The 20,142-nt window shown below is 44.3% G+C and overlaps 1 protein-coding gene across 2 annotated transcripts; it reads left to right on the top strand.

Annotated features, from left to right (window-relative positions):
- Positions 1-332: 332 nt before the first annotated feature.
- CRYM (crystallin mu) lies at positions 333-17,591 on the top strand. 2 transcript variants are annotated; one of them, XM_060124093.1, is made up of 8 exons: positions 333-558; positions 1,066-1,219; positions 3,114-3,176; positions 6,368-6,469; positions 10,663-10,846; positions 14,288-14,409; positions 15,124-15,208; positions 17,265-17,591. In XM_060124093.1, exons 1-8 carry the CDS (start codon positions 389-391, stop codon positions 17,327-17,329), a joined length of 945 nt encoding a protein of 314 aa, XP_059980076.1. In that variant the 5' UTR covers positions 333-388; the 3' UTR covers positions 17,330-17,591. The 2 variants fall into 2 exon arrangements, with proteins under 2 accessions (XP_059980076.1, XP_059980077.1); XM_060124094.1 differs by lacking the exon at positions 6,368-6,469.
- Positions 17,592-20,142: the final 2,551 nt, after the last annotated feature.

Genomic DNA, 20,142 nt, shown 5'->3' with positions numbered 1-20,142 from the left:
CCATCTCCCTCTGTCTCCTCTTTCCCAGGCAGCAGGACCTAGACAGCAAATAGTGGGGTTGGGGGGAGGGAAGAAGGTAGGGCGCCAAACTAACATGTTTTGCAAGGAATGTGGCTACAGCTAACTACAGGAATTGAGAAAGTGGAGCCAAGAATACTAACTCCCAGCCAGCCCGCCGCGTCAACTCCAATCTCGGGGAACCTGTGTCTGGAGCGGACCCAGCTCGCCCACCCCTGCGGATGGGGGTTGGAGGAAACCAGCTTTGCTCCGCCCCCGGAGCTGGGCGGTGACCTGTAGGCGGCAGCGCGCCCTGGGCGCTCTCGCATAGGGCACAGCGCTGGAAGCGCGGATCCCCTTGAGCTCGCGGAGGTAGAAGGCCCGCGGCGACATGAGCTCTGTGCCAGCGTTCCTGAGCGCGGCAGATGTGCAGGACCACCTCCGCAGCTCTAGCCTACTCATCCCGCCTCTGGAGGCGGCCCTGGCCAACTTCTCCAGCGGCCCCGAAGGAGGGGTCATGCAGCCGGTGCGCACCGTGGTGCCCGTGGCCAAACACAGTGGGTGAGTGAGGAAGGCCGGGCCAGGGTCTGGAGAAACTGGAAAGGAGGAAGAGGAGGGGTGAGAATGGAAGCAGCGGGAGGAAGGAAGGGAGGGCTTACCTAACCCCTGCTAATAACAGCTCCCACCTGATTTTTGCAACCCACTGTGTCAAGTGGGCGCTTTACAGGAATTACCTTGTTCAATTCAACACACTCCATATATAGGTAGGTATTGATGCAACATTTACTGATGGGAAAACCGAGACTCAGAGAGGTGAAGTGAAGTACCCAGGGTTACGCAGCTAGTAAGTGGCAGAACTGGGGTGACTTTTCTCATCCAGAGCCGGATTCTTGAACGTACTCAGCATACTGCCAAAGGGAATGGCAGACGGATGGGGGTGGGGGGTGGGCGAGGGAGAAGGCCAGTAGGGCATTGAGCGAGGAAAGAGAAAGGAAGCGACATGAGGACTTGATAGGATACCTCAGCATTGATCGGAAGGGGTTGAAGCTGCTCCCTCTCTTCTTGTAGTTTCCTGGGGGTCATGCCCGCCTACAGTGCAGCAGAGGACGCCCTGACCACCAAGTTGGTCACCTTCTATGAGGGCCACAGCACCACCTCCACTGTCCCCTCCCATCAGGCCACTGTGCTACTCTTCCAGCCGAGCGATGGCTCCCTTCTGGCGGTGAGCAACTCCCTGGCCAGGGGTGGGTCAGGGCCCCTGTGCACAGAGTTAGGCTCAGAAGTTAGTTCTCTGTTGACCAGGGGGAGTTTGGAGTGTGACCACCCATGACCCTCTCTGAGTGACTGGATGCCAGTGACAGTGAAGGTTGTCTGTGACTGTGTATCTGATTCCAGAACTGCCTAAGGATGCATAACCCAGCAGCACTGCTGCTTTAAGCGTGTGACAGTGTGGAAGGAATAATCTCGTCATTCTTGTAATGTTCTTGTCCTCTACCGGTTACTCCAGATATACAGCTTGCACAAACCCAGTAGCCAAGGAAACGTTTCTTTAGTGAATCTCTGCGATGTGGAGTTACGTGAGTTACAGAGTAGGGGTGCTCTCTAATACCTGGGAGTCTTTTTCTAAGGGGTACACAATGACCTGTTTTAACATTTAATGGTAATATCAAAAAATAGTAGTAGTCCAAATTTATTAAGCACCTTGTGTGCGTCAGGCACTGTTCTAAATACTTTGTATGTGTTAATTCTCTTAATACTTAGAACCACTCTGTGAGGTAAGTAAATTTATTACCTCCATTTTGCAGATGAGAAAACTGAGTCATAGAGCAGCTATGCCAAACTTACCAAAATTTCCATAGCTCATAGTGGCATGGATGGACTTCACACCTCCTCTGTGTAAGTCCAAGGCCTATACTGTCTTAAGACTATGCTCTCTACTGCCTTTCTCACTGCTGTTGACTGAGCACTTATCATGTACCAGGCAGGAGAAATTGGTCTCATTCAATTCTGACAACACTCCTCTGTGGGAGTTTTTATTACACCCTCACCTCCCCACCCGCTTTCTTTTGAGGTTCCTGAGGCTCAGAGCATTAGAGTCACTTTGCTTGAGGTCACACGACTGGTTAGTGAAAGTGCTTTTTGCCCTCCAGCCTGGCTCTGAGGCCAGCCGGTTGAGTCCTCATCAGGGACAGACTCCTTAATCCAAACCACCCCTGGATCCTTAGACTCTCCTTCTCAGAATTTCTGGTTCCCCAAGGAAGCTGCCCATTTATTCCTCCCCTGAAAAGAGTATGTAGCTCTTCCCAGTCTCTGCTCATCCAATGGAAATGGCATCCATACTACCTACCAGCAGTGCTTCCCCAGGAAACTGGGACCACCTCAGGCTTTGGAACTAAATGACAAGGCCTGAGATTCTTCCTGAATCCGCTCAGTAGCCAAGCAACTCCCTTCCTTGTCCATAAAATGAGAATACTGATACTACTTGGCGAGGACCAATTGAGATGATTAATATAAACAGAGAACAGTGCAAAGGATGGGAGTTATTACTAGCAAGGTGTAATTCAGAATCACCTGGGGAGCTTTTAAAAACAACAGTGTCTGGGTCCCATCCCTAGTGTTCAGATTCAGTCAACCTAAGGGTCATGTCTGGGCATCTGTATCTTCACAAACCTCCCCACATGTGCAGGAGGAGTTGAGAGCCACTGAGATAGAGTTTCAGGGCCCTTGCACAGATGTCAAGTGACTTACTCTTATTCCTGAAGTTTCTCCTTAATTTGATGTTTTGAGAATCCCAGGGCAAGTAAAGCAAATGGGCAATTCTTGAGGGCTCGCCATATGCTAGATGTTTTCATGTATGCCAGTGCATTTAATCTTCACAAAAACCCTCTGAGTGGTTGCCGTTATCTTTATTTTTACAGGTAGGAAACCGGTGCTTAAAGATTAAGATATTTTTTCAAAGTTGTATTTCTTATAAGTGGAGGGATTGTATCCAGGCAAAGCATTCTCTTTATAGAATATTATGATGCTTCCTAGGGCTAACGCTTTTAGAGCGTCTTCTCTCTGCTTAAGTGGTGGATAGGGGTGCCCCTTGTTCACTGTCTCTCCTTTCCTCCAAGGTCATGGATGGAAATATCATAACTGCAAAGAGAACAGCTGCAGTGTCTGCCATCGCCACCAAGGTGAGATTAGTGCCTGGCTGTGCTGAGCTGGTGGGTGAGATTGAGTGTTTCAAGTTTGAATGTCTAAGGTAGAAGTGAGGAACTCATTTGGAACTTCTTTGGACATAGCTGGAACTTCATATGCCAAATATGGGATGTCAGCTGAGCACAGTGATTCACGAAATGATTGGCTACCATTTAATGAGCCCAAGATTCCAGGTACCTCACATGTGCTATTCCTGATCTTCACACCAACCTTGCAAAGTAGATATGATTATCTCCATTTGCCAGGTATAAGGACTATGGCTCAGAGAGGTTGTGTGAGTTGATCAGGGTCACACAGCTAACAAGTGGCAGAGCAAGAATTTAAAACTTGACCTCTCTGACTCCCAGGACTGCTTTCTTTCCCCTCTACCACACTGCTCCTGGCAAATCAGTGTGGTTGCCCCATAGGCTAGAGTCAGTACTGCATAAGAAGGAGAGGAGGAGATAAACATATCCAAGCCACACAGATGTATCCATTCAGCAAGTATTGACTGAGATCCTACCACATATCAGGCACTGTTCTAAATGTCAGAGATGTGGTAGTGCACGAAACAGAGAGTTACATGCAGAGGGGAGGTGAGACAATAAATAAAATAAAAAGTAAAATACATAGTATGATTTGCTAAAAAAAATAATTAACCAACAGCAAACCCCTTTTGAGTTTACTAATAGGCTAGGACTTGCTTTAAAAAAATAACACGCCCACCCCCACCACCAGCTAGGAGGATGAAAATAAAGCAGAATTGAGAGCATTGGGAAGGGGTGATATTTTAAATTATCGAGGAAAGACCTCACTGGGAAGGTGATATTTGAGTAAAGACTGAAAAAGAAGTGAGTGAGTGAAACAGGAAGAGGGGAGGAGCTCTCCAGAGCAGAAGGAAAAGCAAGTGATAGAGGTGATGATATTTCTAAGCATCCTACAAGGGCATCCTACAAGAAGAACAGTATTTTTAGAGGCTAGGGTTAAGAAGACGAGGTATCTGTAGGAACAGTTAAAGGCTGGAACCTTTCACATTAAAGGTCTGGGAATGCTGGTTTATGAGGCCTAAGCATAAAGGAAATGTGGGGTCTATCGGAGGGTTGGAGGAGCAAAGACCAGGTGTTCAAATTGTGAGTGTGTTAAGGTCTTCTAAACACATGATGGGGAGGGAAGACTGTAGGGATAAATCTGGTAATTATATAGGAAGGGAGTAGACTACAGTGTGCAGCTTGATGAACTGGCTTTGAAAAATTATATGCAGACCCAGTTCAGATTGAAATGATCAAGGGACTCTGAAGTATGTTCCCTAGTAACTTAGGAACAGAGGGACTCTAACCATACTGCCCTACATTTGAAAAGGACTTTGATCTTTTCCAAAATAATTTCCGAACCATTGTTTGATTTATTTTTGGATTTCTGGGAGGAAGGCAGAGCAAGTATTACTGGCCTCATTTTGTGCAGAAGGAAATGGAGTCTAGGGTTTCCTGTAGTCAGACAACCCAGGTAGCTGTGGGTCTTCTCGTCCCAGGTCAGTAGTTTCCAACCCAGGCTACGCAGCAGCAGCAGCATCTGGGGAATTTTTTTTTTTTAATTCAGATTCCCAAAACCACTGAATTGAAATCGCTGAGGGTAGGGCCTAAGAAACTAGGTGTTTTGGTTTTTTATGGTATCTGGTTGATTCTGATGATCAACCAGGTTAATTCTTCTATCAGAGGTTAAAGGTTACTTTACAGGATACTGCAACAATTTCTGAAACCCACCTGTACTTCCAAGAATAGATTCATATTAACTGAGAACAGAAAAAAAAATTTAGTTAAGGAAAAATTACATAAGCATAAGATTAGTAGTCTTGTGGATATTGTCATTTTGAAAACTTCAAATCAAGGTTCTTTGAACTATAGTTGACGGCACAAAATGCTATCTCTCCTTCTGCAGCTACAGGAGACATCATCTCTAATCACCTGCCAATATTTGAGGCTCCTTTCTGCAAGTGATTAATAATTAAGAGTACTTTCATTTTTAAGGTTGCACTCCAGAATCTCAATAATTAGCATTGTAAGAAAGAGCAGCCCCAAGGAGCTCAATTTTTATTAAATGAAATAGAGGAAAGGCCGAAGATGGTCTTATTTCATATGGATGGTTTGAGGAGCAAGTGTTGTCATTCCTCAACGCCAGTTGTTCTTAACTGAAAACAATTTGGCCAGCTGCCCCAGAGACAATTAGCAATGTCTGGGGACAGTTTTGGTTGTCGCAACTGAGGACATAGGGGGTGCTAATGGACAGAGACCAGGGATGCTTCTCAACATCCTATAATGCACAAGACAGCCCACCCACCTGCCAACAAAGAATTATCCAGCCCAAATATCAGTAGTGCTGAGGTCAAGAAACCCTGCTCTGTTTCTCATAGGTAATGGTAGATATGTGCCAATTCTGTGCAAATAAGACTGTCTCTGTTTTCCTGGGGCTTACATACCAGTACAGGAAAATAAATTTGTAAACAAACAAGTGCTATGAAGTGGTGAAATCTATCAGGGTGGTCAGAAAGACTTTACTGGAGAGTTGATCAGAGAACCTCACTCACAAATAAAGACACACATAACACCCTTAGCAGGTGCCACAAATGCCATCTCTACATCCCTCTTTAAAGGAGGACGGAGGCTGAGTCAGGATCAACAGAGAGTGGGCACAGCAAATATAGCTGAGAACCTAGGCTCGCAAGGATTCATAGATTCCAGAAGCAACTAACAGCTCTCAGAAGTAGGTGTGGCTTATCACGCCCCTGAGATAGGGTAGCACAGCAGAAAGCATGTGGGCTTTGGAGAATGAAAGATGTGGTTTTAGAGCCGCACTGTGCCATTCAGTAGTCATAGGGCCCTGAGCAAGTTACTTAACCTCTCTGGACCTCAATTTCTTTATCTGTGAGAGGAGGATAACAATGGGAGTATCTAGCTCATAGGGTCAATTGTCTGGGCTAAATGAGATCATGAGGCTTAAGCACTGGCATATGTTAGGTACCCAATGAAGGCTCCTTCCCTCCCTCCCCACTCTGTGGAAACGGAAATACACAATGACATCTCCTTGATTGCCTGAGAGGTCTTGAAGTTCACCTGATTCTCAAACTGTATTTGATCTTCTCCTGGCTACTAGAGTCTCCCTTGACCTTTTCTATCTCATTTCTCTCAAATAGTTTTTGAAACCCCCCAGCAGTGAAGTGTTGTGTATCCTTGGAGCTGGCGTCCAGGCTTATAGCCATTATGAGGTCTTCACAGAGCAGTTCTCCTTTAAGGAGGTAGGTCCAGGGAGGGTTGTGGAGGAAGTAGCAGTGACCTTTCTCTGTACTCCTTTGTTACAGTGTGGGTTATGCTGAAATTGTCAGGTTGAGAGTCCCACCATCTAGACCATTCTTTTTTTTAATATAAATTTATTTATGTATTTATTTTTGGTTGCATTGGGTCTTTGTTGTGGTGCACGGGCTTCTCATTGTGGTGGAGTCTCTTGTTGCAGAGCACAGGCTCTAGGTGCGCGGGCTTCAGCAGTTGTGGCGCACAGGCTTAGTTGCTCTGTGGTATGTGGGATCTTCCCAGACCAGGCATCGAACCCGTGTCCCCTTCATTGGCAGGTGGATTCTTAACCACTGCACCACCAGGGAAGTCCCTAGACCATTCTTTTTTTTTTTTTTTTTTGCTGTACGCGGGCCTCTCACTGCGGTGGCCTCTCCCGTTGTGGAGCACAGGCTCCGGACGCGCAGGCCCAGCGGCCATGGCTCACGGGCTCAGCCGCTCCGCGGCATGTGGGATCCTCCCGGACCGGGGCACGAACCCGCGTCCCCTGCATCGGCAGGCGGACTCCCAGCCACTGCGCCACCAGGGAAGCCCCCTAGACCATTCTTTTAACGATTTGCCCAGAAGTCCCACTGGATGTGAAGAGCTGGGGGAAAGGCCTGAATCACCCCCTCCAGTTTCTCAGTTTGCAGGGTATGCCGAAGTACGCAGAGAGCCTACTCAGTTATTTAAAGGATTGTGTCATATCCATTACATACATTCAGGTGTTCTTTTGGCCCCTTTCTGTTGTTTCTCTTAGGAGAATCTGGGGTCCTTAAGTATTCAGGCTTAGGGATCCAGGAGCTGGGAATGAGGCCTAGAGAGCAGGAGGCCACAGCATGCCTTCTGCAGCCTAGATGTTAGTCTCCTTTTCCCCATTCTGGCTGGCTCACACTTCCTATTATTTTTGATACATTTGATGCTACTTTTATTTTATTTTTTTCTATGTGTGTGAGAGGGGTGGGGTATATTTAAGGTATGATTTCTTATGATAAAAATAATACTTCTGCTTTGAGAAATGAAGACTGTAATGAAGAAAACAAAAGAAAAATTCCCTTTTGTCTGTTTTCAAAGACAAGTAGTTAACATTTCCATTCTCTCTCGTCTGCTTCTTGTAACATAGTTGTATGGTTTTTCTCTGCTTTTTTAATTAAAGTATAATTGACATACGACATCTTATTAGTTTCAGGTGTACATTGTAGTGATTTGATATTTATATACATTTCGAAATGGTCACCATGATAAGTCTAGTTACCATCTGTCACCATACAAAGTTATTACAATATTATTGACTGTATTCTCCATGCTGCACATTATATCCCCATGACTTAATTATTTTGAAACTGGAAGTTTGTACCTGTTAATCCCCTTCACCTGTTTTACCCATCCCCCAACCCTCCCCCTCTGGAAGTCACCACAAGTGGTTTATTTATTTATTTAACTTATTTATTTATTTAACATCTTTATTGAGGTATATTTTTTTAACATCTTTATTGGAGGTTATTTATTTATTTATTTATTTTACAATGGTGTGTTAGTTTCTGCTGTATAACAAAGTGAATCAGCTATACATATACATATATCCCCATATCCCCTCCTTCTTGCGTCTCCCTCCCTCTCTCCCTCCCCCACCCCTCTAGGTGGACACAAAACACCGAGCTTATCTCCCTGTGCTATGCAGGTGCTTCCCTAGCTATCTCTTTTACATTTGGTAGTGTATATATGTCCATGTTGCTCTTTCACTTTGTCCCAGCTTACCCTTCCCCCTCCCCGTGTCCTCAAGTCCATTCTCTACATCTGTGTCTTTATTCCTGTCCTGCCCCTAGGTTCTTCAGAACTTTTTTTTTTTTTTAGATTCCATATATATGGTTTAGCATAAAGTATTTGTCTTTCTCTGTCTGACTTACTTCACTCTGTATGACAGACTCTAGGTCTATCCACCTCATTACAAATAGCTCAATTTCATTTCTTTTTATGGCTGAGTAATATTCCATTGTATATATGTGCCATATCTTCTTTATCCATTCATCTGTTGATGGGCACTTAGGTTGCTTCCATGTCCTGGCTATTGTAAATTAATAGCCAGGACACAATGCTGCAGTGAACATTGTGGTACATGTCTCTTTTTGAATTATGGTTTTCTCAGGGTATGTGCCCAGTAGTGGATTGCTGGGTCATATGGTAGCTCTATTTTGAGTTTTTTACGGGAACCTCCATACTGTTTTCCATAGTGGCTTATCAGTTTACATTCCCACCAACAGTGCAAGAGGGTTCCCTTTTCTCCACACCCTCTCCAGCATCTGTTGTTTGTGGACTTTTTGATGATGGCCATTCTGACTGGTGTGAGGTGATACTTCATTGTACTTTTGATTTGCATTTCTCTAATAATTAGTGATGTTGAGCATCTTTTCATGTGCTTTTTGGCCATCTGTATGTCTTCCTGGGGAAATGTCTATTTAGGTCTTCTGCCCATTTTTTAATTGGGTTGTTTGTTTTTTTGATATTGAGCTGCATGAGCTGCTTGTATATTTTGGAGATTAATCCTATGCTGGTCACTTCATTTGCAAATATTTTCTCCCATTCTATGGGTTGTCTTTTCGTTTTGTTTATGGTTTACTTTCATGTGCAAAAGCTTTTAAGTTTAATTAGGTACCATTTGTTTATTTTTTTCATTACTCTAGGAAGTGGATTCAAAAAGTTATTGCTGTGATTTATATCAAAAAGTTTTCTGCCTATGTTTTCCTCTAAGAGTTTTATAGTATCTGGTCTTAAATTTAGGTCTTTATCTATTTTGAGTTTATTTTTGTGTATGGTGCTAGAGAATGTTCTAATTTCATTTTTTTACATGTAGCTGCCCAGTTTTCCCAGCACCGCTTATTGAAGAGACTGTCTTTTCTCCATTGTGTATTCTTGCCTCCTTTGTCAGAGATTAATTGACCATAGGTCTGTGCATAGTCATCATGCCGAGGGAAATGGAGGTGATATCTTATTGTGGTTTTGATTTGCATTTCCCTATGTTCCAGTGGCGTTGAGCATCTTTTCATGTGTCTGTTGCCCATTGGTATGCCTTCTTTGGAAAAATATTTATTCAGGTCCTCTGCCCATTTTTAAATAAGGTTGCTTTATTTTTTAATATTAAATTTTATAATTTCTTTGTATATTTTGAATATTAACCTCTTAAAGATTTAATCATGTTAGATATACACAGTTGTATATACTGTATTTTCACTGAATGTTGTAACACCATCACTTTTCCAGATTACTTAATTTTTGTATGGTATTTCATATTTTTCTATCACGCAAGATGGTATAGTTAACCATTCTCTTATAAATGGAGATATTGTATTGTTTTTCACCTCAGTTAATGAACTTACTCAGATATAACATTTATTTCCATATTTATTACATTTCCTTATGAGAGATTCTTTAGGCCTTATTTTCAGTTGAAGGCTGACAGCTGCCACCACAGACATCAAAATCTGTTAAGCAAGCTAGCAAGTCCCCACCTCCCGGTGATGCCAGTGACGCACCCTCTCCCGCCAGCGCTTCCCAGGAATCTAACTGTAGCTATTACTCTTGGCCTTCTACTCTGCTGCACCATTCACTCCTGAAACCCTTCCAAATTTTAATTCCCTACATACCCTTCAGAGATCAAGCTATTCCAAGCACAGCCCTGCACATCCTGTTTGTGAATCTCATACCTGTTATGACTCCTTTACAGACTCCCAAACATAAACTGTGAGTTTGATACTGACTTTGCCTGTTATCATTTGCATTTTACAGACATGAAAACTTAGGCTGAATGAAGTTAAATATACTTCAGAAACAGTAAGTGACAGCAAGGATTGATTCTAAGCCTGTTTAGCTCCAGAACTTGCTCTGCTAATCATTAAGCTATATAGTAGCTATTAAGCTACTGAGGCTGTGTGTCCCAAGCTAGAAGTGAAAAACTTCCCCCCTTCTTGAAAGGGGAATGGGATAGAGAAAGGTCATTTTCAAATATCTGGCCCAGACAAATGTACATTCGCCATACGGAATGATTTAAACAACTACAGCCCTAACCCCAGAGTGGTTCAACTTTTCCTTGCACCCCTGGGCTTAATGAAACATAAACAGCCAAATAATCATGGCACCAATGTCCCTCTTGTTACCCCCAATGAAGGTGAGGATATGGAACCGCACCAAAGAAAATGCAGAGAAGTTTGCGAACACAGTGCAAGGAGAGGTACGGGTCTGTACATCGGTTCAGGAGGCTGTGACCGGGGCAGATGTGATCATCACAGTCACCATGGCAACGGAGCCCATTTTGTTTGGTGAATGGGTGAAGCCCGGGGCTCACATCAATGGTAAGCAGAGTGGCTCCATGAGCCTTGGGTGGCCAGACTCTCCCTTGGCTGGACCAAGGGGGCTGCATCTGCAGAGCTGTTTTACTCATGCAAAATGCTTGAGCGTTTTAATGGCCTCAGAAACATTTGAGTTCTGAAAAAAATGATACTCCGAAATATGAAACAAAAATCACAAACCTGAAACTAATAAATTTAATTAAAGTTTTATAAAGTGTATCATTATAGCAAATGATCAATTATAGCTCAGTTCTTAAATGTTATGGAATTTAAATTACAAAAGCCAAATGACTCACTTGTTCTTTAACAACACTTGGAATTACAAAAACAAATTTTTTAAAATTACAACACCAGAGACATTTAATGTGACATGTGGGTGCTTTTTAATATGTGGGATAGGATGGTTGGGACTCTAAACATAGGAGTTCCTGGGGCCTCTGAAGATCCTCAAATGGCCCTGGGGGTTGTAACAAGATCTGGTCTATATTGAATACTTACTATTGCAGGTGCTGTTCTAGATTCTTTGTATGTACTATATCACTGAATCCTCACAACAACCATATGAAGTAGGAGCTATTATTATCATGACCCCCATTTTACAGGTAGGTAAACCAAGGCATGGAAAGATTAAGAAACTTGCCCAAAGTCAGAGGTTCTTAGAGGCAAAACTGGGATTTGAACTGAGGTAATATACCCTCAGAGCCCAAGATCTTTTTTTAAATTTTTTTTTATTTTTTAATTTTATTTATTTATTTATTTAAATTTTTTATTTTATTTCTTTTTATTTTTTTAGCAAGATCTTAAATGATACCCTATGTTATCTTTCAATAAGAAGACTGGATTCTGATGAGCAAACAATTGAAGACTCAAGAATTTAAACATGGTATCAGTGCCCCATGTTTTAGTGACAAGCACATAGTGTGAACTCAAAATCTAAAATGTCTGCACACACGTGCAAGGGCCAAGTTCATTCACAAATATGTATTGAATCCCTACCATGTGTCAGGCACTGTTCTAGATGCTGAGGATGCCACAGTAAACCAGCAATCAAGATCACTGCTTTCCCGCTGCTTACATTCCAGAGAAGGGAGGTAGACAACAAGTAAACAAATAGATGAGCTAGATAGTTCCAGCTGAAGATAAGTTCTATAAAGGAAACAAAACGTGGTATGATTGAGGAATGGGCCATAGCAAATTGAAGGTCTCAGCCTGTGTGGGACTGGTATTATGAATGTGGGTCCAGGGGGTAGGTCTTACTCTTCATAAAGCCAGACTCGAACAGTAAGACCATTTCTGGAACGACTTAGGGAATCAAGAGAAACCAGTTCTTGGTGAAATGGACAAGAGCTGAATCTTCAGCAAGACTGACTTGATATTTTTTCAGCTTTTTCTTTTTTTTTTTCCAGCTTAAAACAGCACATATGTATTATCTCAGTTTCTCTGGTTAGGAGTCTGGGCATGGGTTAGCTAAGTCCTCTGCTCACACAAGGATGAAATCAAGGTGTTGTTCAGGCGGCAGTCTTATCCAGAGCCCGGAGTCTTCTTCCCAGCCCACATGGTCATGGCAGGTTCCTTGTGTTGTAGGACAAAGGTGCCCTTTTCCTTGGGGCTGCTGTCAGCTCCTAGAGGCTGTCCACATTCCTTTTCATGTGGACGCTCCACCTTCAAAGCCAACAACAGAGACTATCCCTCATGTTGGATCCCTGTCACACTTTGAGTCTCTCTCCAGGAAGGAGAGTCAAGCCATCTCATATCTTTCCCTAGCCTAAAGACGAAATTGGTTTACGTATTCACAGAGGCATTAAATATACTTAAGTATGTTGTAAGTGCAGTCAACAGGGAAACACCAACCACAGATTTTACTTACTTTACAGCTTGGCTAAAGATACGCCCAATTCCAACCTCCCCTGCACGTCCCTCATCCTATCCCTGCAGCCCAACAGCCAGCGTCTGACCCTCACCCATTCTCGCCCCACTGCAGGAAGGCCAAGGCCTAGCCCGAGTCAAGCCCCTCCCTTTGCTACCCGGACCATCTCCATCAGCCTGAGTGGCCTTATGCAGCCCTTCGAGAACTCACCCTGCCTCCAGATTGGGGGCAACGAGCAATCAGAAGAGGTGGCTTGAGAAGCTAGGGTTTTTCCCACCAGCTTATGATTTATTTATGAGCTTCATTAGTTGGTGCTTCTGTTCTATAGAACTTCTCACACAAACAGCCTTCAAGATGGACATTTTTACACCACTCTCTTTGAAAATTAGAGTGAGGGAGAACAGCAGGAGAGGGAACAAGTAGAGAAAACTGGATGGCAGTGAGAGAAGGCTTGTAAATGCTGCCTTATATTTGTATAAAGCTTTATAGCAGTTTCCAAAGACTGGCTGGCATGGGCCGGATCCAGATGTGTTTTTTTCAGACCATAGAGTGTTCTGAAAATCAAGAACTAACACATGCAAAGAGATTTCCTACTTCTCTTTTAAAAAAGGAGCAGGGGTAGGGGAGGCTTTCTAAAGTGGCCCTGCATTCTCACATGGCAACAATTAGCTTGAGCTGAACAATAACTGTCCGCTTTAGAAGGGTCTGCTTTCTTCTCTGTACCTCAGTCTCCACCATTTCCAATCCACTTCCTCTGACCAGTTCTGCTCATTTTCATTACCTTCCTGGCCCTGCAGGCATCTGGTTGCAGCCTCTGCATATTCCTGTGTTCCAGTGCCAGGAGTCATGATTCCTTGGATTCATCATTATGGTTCTGGGCTCTGCAGAGGATGTGAAACCTTGGTGCCAGGGTGCAGCCAGTTTCCTCTTTATTGGGGCTTCTCTCTGACCCTAACACTGGGCTCTTTTCTCGTGAATTAAGAGAGAAGTGGTTGGGGGCGAGGGATGGGAATGATTGAAGAGCAAGCAGACAGACAGAAGATAGAGGAGTGCGGGGTCTGAATAAGCTCCAAGTAATGTCTCTGTTTTAGGGGTTTTGTAAGGAGGTCTCTGTTCCTGATAAGTGGAAGAAGCATGAAAGGCATGTACTGTCTCAGAGCTATAGACGCACTTATTAGATACTTAACCTTGGCATGTACCACTTCTTTGAGCCTCAGTCTGTGTGCTTTTTAAATGGGAATCAGATGTGAAGTGTGCTTGTGAGGACTATAAATGGTATGTGTGAAACATCCCACAGATAGTAGGCACACAGCAAATTAATGCTAAGTTGCCTCGAAATCTTTTTTTAGTAATGAGAATGGATATGAAATGGAAAGGAAAAAATGCCCAGGTATCATTCTTATTAGTGAATTCAGTCTCGTCGATGGGGAGGGAGTTGGCCTGGGGAAATGGGGCATTCCACATCTGTTCCCATGTGTCCTCTGTCACCTCCTTTTCCCCACCCCTTTCCTTCTTTGGAGTGTTTGGTATCCCTTGTGACTGTTTCTAGGCTCAGGGTCTGTTTTGCTGTCTCTTAGCCATTGGCGCCAGCAGACCTGACTGGAGAGAGCTGGATGATGAGCTCATGACGCAGGCTGTGCTGTATGTGGATTCCCAGGAGGCCGCCCTGAAAGAGTCTGGAGATGTCCTCTTGTCAGGGGTGAGCCTCCTTTCTGGTGGGCTGTTGCCTGGATGGCCTCACCTGGATCCCAGGGTTTCATTAACACCCCCTTCTGTCTGGCCTGCTTCAGACCTCGGTAACCCTTACCTCTTTGTGGGATGACAACTCCCAAACATCTCTCAGCCTTTTCTAATCCCCTCCCAGAATAATGTGGCCCTTATGCGGTGATGTGTTTTCCTGTCCCCTTTGCCTGAAGAGAGCGGCTTGATGGACTTTTCTGTTGGACTGGGCTGTCCTATGAAGCAGTAGGATTGGAAGATAGGAGCCTGTTACAGCCTGGAAACTTGCCCAGTGTGGCCAACAAATTAGGACTAGGGTTGGCCACTTTCTGGCCTTTTTTTTTGTAATCAGGGCATAGAGGCAAGAAGGGGGCTGCCAAAATGAGTGTTCAGATAAGAACAGGCCTATTTCCTCACTGATAGTATCCTGGCAGGACATTCCCCTGGCTACAGATTTGCATCTCTGCAATCACAGTATCACAGAGGCAGATGGTGCCCGCGCCCGCCAACCCCCCCCGCCCAAAAAAAAAGGTTTAAGGTGGAGGCTTCCTTCCTGACATCATCCAGTTTACAAAAGGTCCTTTTATCAAGTTTATCCCTTATCCAGTTCAGGGACACCCTGTCCTGACTTCAGAAGCTGGCCCTGAGCAGACATTAGCCCCATGGCCTGGGTCAGCGTGTGTTCATTTCACAGGCCGAGATCTTCGCTGAGCTCGGAGAAGTGGTAAAGGGAGTGAAACCAGCCCACTGTGAGAAGACTACGGTGTTCAAGTCTTTGGGTAAGAGCCATTGCTCCCAAGGCACAAACTTAACCAGAGCACAACGTAGGTTTACCCACGGGTGGGAAGAGGAATGGGTCAGCAGGCTCCACAGCTGAAGCATTGTGAAATCTATCACTCAGGTCAATTATTTACGTCGGCATAGTGGTGAAGCCCATGAACTCTGGAACTGGTCAGTCCTGGGTTGGATTCCTTTCTCTGCCACTCCCTGGACACGCGTCCTTGGGCAAGTGACCTCACCTCTCTGAGCCACAGTTTTCTCACCACCTGTTCCCTGGAGTTTTTGTGAGAATTAAGTGAGATGTGTATATAAAACAATGTGAGGGCTTCCCTGGTGGCGCAGTGGTTGAGAGTCCGCCTGCCGATGCAGGGGACGTGGGTTCGTGCCCCGGTCCGGGAAGATCCCACATGCCGCGGAGCGGCTGGGCCCGTGAGCCATGGCTGCTGAGCCTGCGCGTCCGGAGCCTGTGCTCCGCAACGGGAGAGGCCACAACAGTGAGAGGCCCGTGTACTGCAAAAAAACAAACAAACAAACAAAAAAGCAAAAAACAATGTGCACACAGCAAGTGTCAGCATTAAGACAATGACACTCAGAAGAAGATATCCTTCAGAGATGGGAGGACAGGAGAAAAAGATGTTTAAAAACAGGGAGCTTAAGAGAAATAGCAGGGAGCCCCAACCTGACGGAGACCCAGACAGGAAGTACAGCCTGAGACTTTTTTTCCCCTCCTTCCCTACCTTTCTGCTTGCTGATTTAAGAAGGTCTTCAGTGGGGAGCCCCATTACTACCTGAGTTAGCACAGGCAGAAGCCCAACAAAGAAGGGGCTCCCAGCGGCTGGTTTGCCCCTCAGCCCAGCTCTCCCATCCCACCAGATTTAAGGAAATGGACACACGTGGTAACAGAGCTAATATTCAGCTCCTACACCTAAAATATTGAACTACTCTCAAAATGGTTGGTAAATATTTGCTGCCCTGAGCCCCTCAGCCTCACCAGACCTTACATATTTGTTAATGATTAAGCAACCAAAGCTTTAATGCCTGGCAGAGTATTAAGAGTACTCTGACCACCCAGCACCCATGCCTTGCCATCTGTTAAATATTTTTTTTAAATCTCATGCACAGAAAGACAGGCAAACACAGTATAAGCTTTATCTAGAGCCTGGTTCAAAGACATCACACTGGTCTAGTTGGGTCTGAAAGTCTCATTGTTCCTAGCAGATCAGAGGTCAGCCGGCTCCCTTCAGGAGACACAGCACCACATAGCCCTGCTCTACACTTCTGAGCAATTTTTCCTTTCTCACTTCTGGGGACTGGTTTATCGGCACAGCCGTTCATCCAGCAGGTGCACCTTAAATACCTGCTATGTCTCAAGCTGCATACTGGGTGCAGCGGTAGCTACAAGTTAATAAAAACCGGCCCCTGGCCTTTAAGAACATATGTCCATTCAAGCTTAAGGTTTGTGCCCCAAACTATAAGACAAAGGGTCCGTTGCTGAAGGATTCAGGGTTTGGACTAGACCAGAGGGTCCAACAAACTGCAGACCACGGGCTAAACCCAACCTACCACCTGTTTTTGTACAGCCCACAAGTGAAATGGTTTTTACATTTTCGAATGATTGGGGAAAAAATTAAGAATGTTTTGTGACATGTGAAAATTTAAGAAATTCCAACTAGCGTGTCCATAAAGAGACTTTCCTTGGAGCACAGTCAGGCTCAGCTGTTTCCCTGTTGTCTGTGGCTGCCCTGGCACTCCAATGGCAGAGTTGAGTAATTGCAGGTAATTGGCCTGCAAAGCCTGAAATCTTTACCATCTGGCCCTTTACAGAAAGTGTTCTGACCCCTGAACTAACGTCTGAAGGATACGTAAAATTTCTTTGGTGGGCGTTTCTTGCCTTGTTCTGCCCTTTGTCAATACTTCAAGCCTGAACTCACCTCTGGGCATCAGTCCTTGTTACCCTGATGGACACTGTATCAGGGGACTGCCAGTTCTGGGATCTGGGCTGTTTGAGGAAAAGTTGTTCTGACAAAAGGTGAACCAAATTTCTGTCCATTCCAGGAATGGCGGTGGAAGACATGGTTGCAGCCAAACTTGTGTACGATTCCTGGTCATCTGGTAAATAAAACGAAGGAACTTTGTGTTGAATGGATGCTACAGCTCAAGGGGTATTAAACTAGTTGTTTCATAATCTCTAGATTAGATGAGGGAGCCCAGTGATCTATAGTTTCGTGCTTATCCTGTCTTACCTTAAATAATGAGATCCCCTTTTGTGTTTGTAGTTAGAAAGCAAAACTAAGTGGCCATTCTCTGTTATGCCGGATTATATTAGCACTCCCTTTCCCCTGTATTTCACTACCTTTTGTAATCCCTTGAAATAAAGCTTTTTCCCATTCTGCAGTTCTTGCTTTGGTAACTTCTATCCCTCACAGCAAGGAAAGTGAGGGGATCAAATGCTCCCGTTCAGTCCCTGCAGGAGCTCCGATGGCTATAGTTAAATTTTTTCTATTTTATTAATTGAGATACAATTTACATATCATAAAATCCACCAGTTTAAAGTATATAATTCAGTGTTTTCTAGTATAGTCACAGGGTTGTGCAACCATCACCACTGTCTAATTTCAGAACATTTTCATCACTCCAAAAAGAAACCCAGTAGCCATTAGCAGTCAGTCCCCATTCCCCCTTCTTCTCAGCCCCTGGCAACCACTAATCTACTTTCTGTTGTTATGGATTTGCCTTTTCTGGACATTGATATAAGTGGAATCATATATTACGTAGCCTTTTGTTTCTGGCTTCTTATAATTGAAATTTCAAGGAACAGCAGAGCTTCTCTATTGGTCAGAACTCCTTCAGTCACAATCGGTAGAGACCACAACTCAAACTACCTTAAGTTGAATGAATGAGTGAGTGAAGAATGGGATTCATTGGCTCATAATCAAGAAGTACACAGGTAACTGGTTTCAGCTATAGCTGGATCCAGGGGGTCCAATGTCATCAGGACCCAGTCTTGCTCTCTCTGTTCCTTGGCTCTGTTTTCTCTGGTGTTGGCTGCATTATCAAGTAAGCTCTCCCCTGATAGTGGCAGGATGGATGCCAGCAGCTCTTGAATCATAGTCTGTCCTCTTCAGCAACCTTGGCAGAAAGAGACATTCTCTTCCTTAACAGTTCAAAGTCTCAGAATGGAGACACACCGGACCATCTAGGGCCTATGCCCATTTGCATAACTAACATAGTGGCTAAAGGAAATGGAATATGCTGTTTGGCCAGGTCAGGCCCATATGCTTATTATCCCTGAACCACTGCATCATCCAGGGGGATCTAATTCCCCTATTATCCAGGCCTGGGTCACATGCCCCTCCTTGAAGTCAGTGGTGCAATCAGCCCATCTGACCACATTAGCTAACAAAAGGAAAGGGGTCTCTTACCAAAAAGGGGGAGGACTGTATATTGGGTAGGCAAAATCTCAGGTGTGCCCTACAGTATCCGTGTTGAAGGGCCATTAGGAATTATCCAGTCCAACCCCTTCAACTTACAGGTAGGAAAACTGAGCTGCAGCAATGCCTTCCTCAGGTCCCCTGGGTTACTAGCAGAGCTGTGTTATCCGTGTCCTGTCAAAGACCCATTCAAATACTCTCTCTCCAATCCCTAGGCTGGTTATAAGTCAGCAGCAAAGAGAAGCATATTATTTTGCTTTGTTTTCTTACCCAAATTCCTCCTGGCAGGTCCTCTTCATGCTGTAGGTAACTTACCCAAAAGTTTATCATGTTTGCCAGACTGTCTAGCCTTTGTGCTAGAACAAAATCCCCACGTGATCTGCTCTGCACACCTCAAGTGACTATGGAGGCTTTCTGGGGATCTTAATGGTCACAACTCTAAGGATGTGTAGAGAAGGGTGTGTGACGATGAGATTATCAAAAGCACTTTAATTTATTCATAGATTTCTTCTTTCATTCATAAGAGTCCCTACAATAACTCACGCTAGGCTGCTAACAGAAAAGAAATAGTCCTCACACCAAAGAGCACAGATGACTCTCTCCAACTATATTAGAGTTAGGGCAGGAAATGGATCGAGAGTAGTGTTGCAATAAGAAGTTTTTTGCCTTTCAAAGTTAACTCTTTTCCATTTCACATTGCCCACCCACCTCAAATGCCGTGTGAACCCCTGAAGTCGGTCAGAATCATAGGAATCAACAGACCAGAGTAATCTGCATCCCGCCTTCAGCCTAGGCATCACATTCTGTTGTTCAGCAATATTTATTGAATACCTGCTGTGTGATGGCTTGGCACTTGGTACAAGGGATATATCAGTGAATACAGGACAGAGCAAATTCCCTGTCCTAAAGGAGCTTACGTTGTAGTAGGGCAGAACCTAGCTTCTCTGCTAGGGAAGTGGGCATAGGAGAATTCCCAGGAGCTGGAACTGTTTAATTTGCCTCCTTTGCTCCTTGATATGTAAGACCAAAGGTAATTCTGTTTGGTTCATACACTTTAAGCCGGTCTTTGCAATAATCATCAATATAGTATTTACCTTTAAATGGAACAGGAGTTATTCAGAGAATGGTAGATGAGCCTATGGAGTCTATAAGCTGGGATACCTTAATAAAAATAAAATGCAACTATTGGAGAAAAAAACCCCAACACCTTCTAACAACCCATTCTGGCCTCACTGTGTTTTATGTTATTCACTGTTATTATATAAAGGGATTATGTTTGCTCTCTCCTTTTTAATCCAGCAATGTTAAGGAAGTTTTATGTGAGGTTTTAAAACCCACAGAACACGTACTCGCTTGAGGTGTTCTTCAAATTCATATCCCTTTATCTCATCACAGAACTGACATAAAGTCCAATGGGATGGTCCTGGTGAGAACTTCCAGTCCTGCTGCGCAAACATCGCCTTCCCATATTTCTGAGCAAATTGCTACCCCTCCAGTAGGGC

This window comes from Lagenorhynchus albirostris, chromosome 15 (genome assembly GCF_949774975.1).
Source record: "Lagenorhynchus albirostris chromosome 15, mLagAlb1.1, whole genome shotgun sequence".
NCBI classification, from domain to species: Eukaryota; Metazoa; Chordata; class Mammalia; order Artiodactyla; family Delphinidae; genus Lagenorhynchus; species Lagenorhynchus albirostris.
This window is presented reverse-complemented; position numbering and strand designations above follow the sequence as displayed.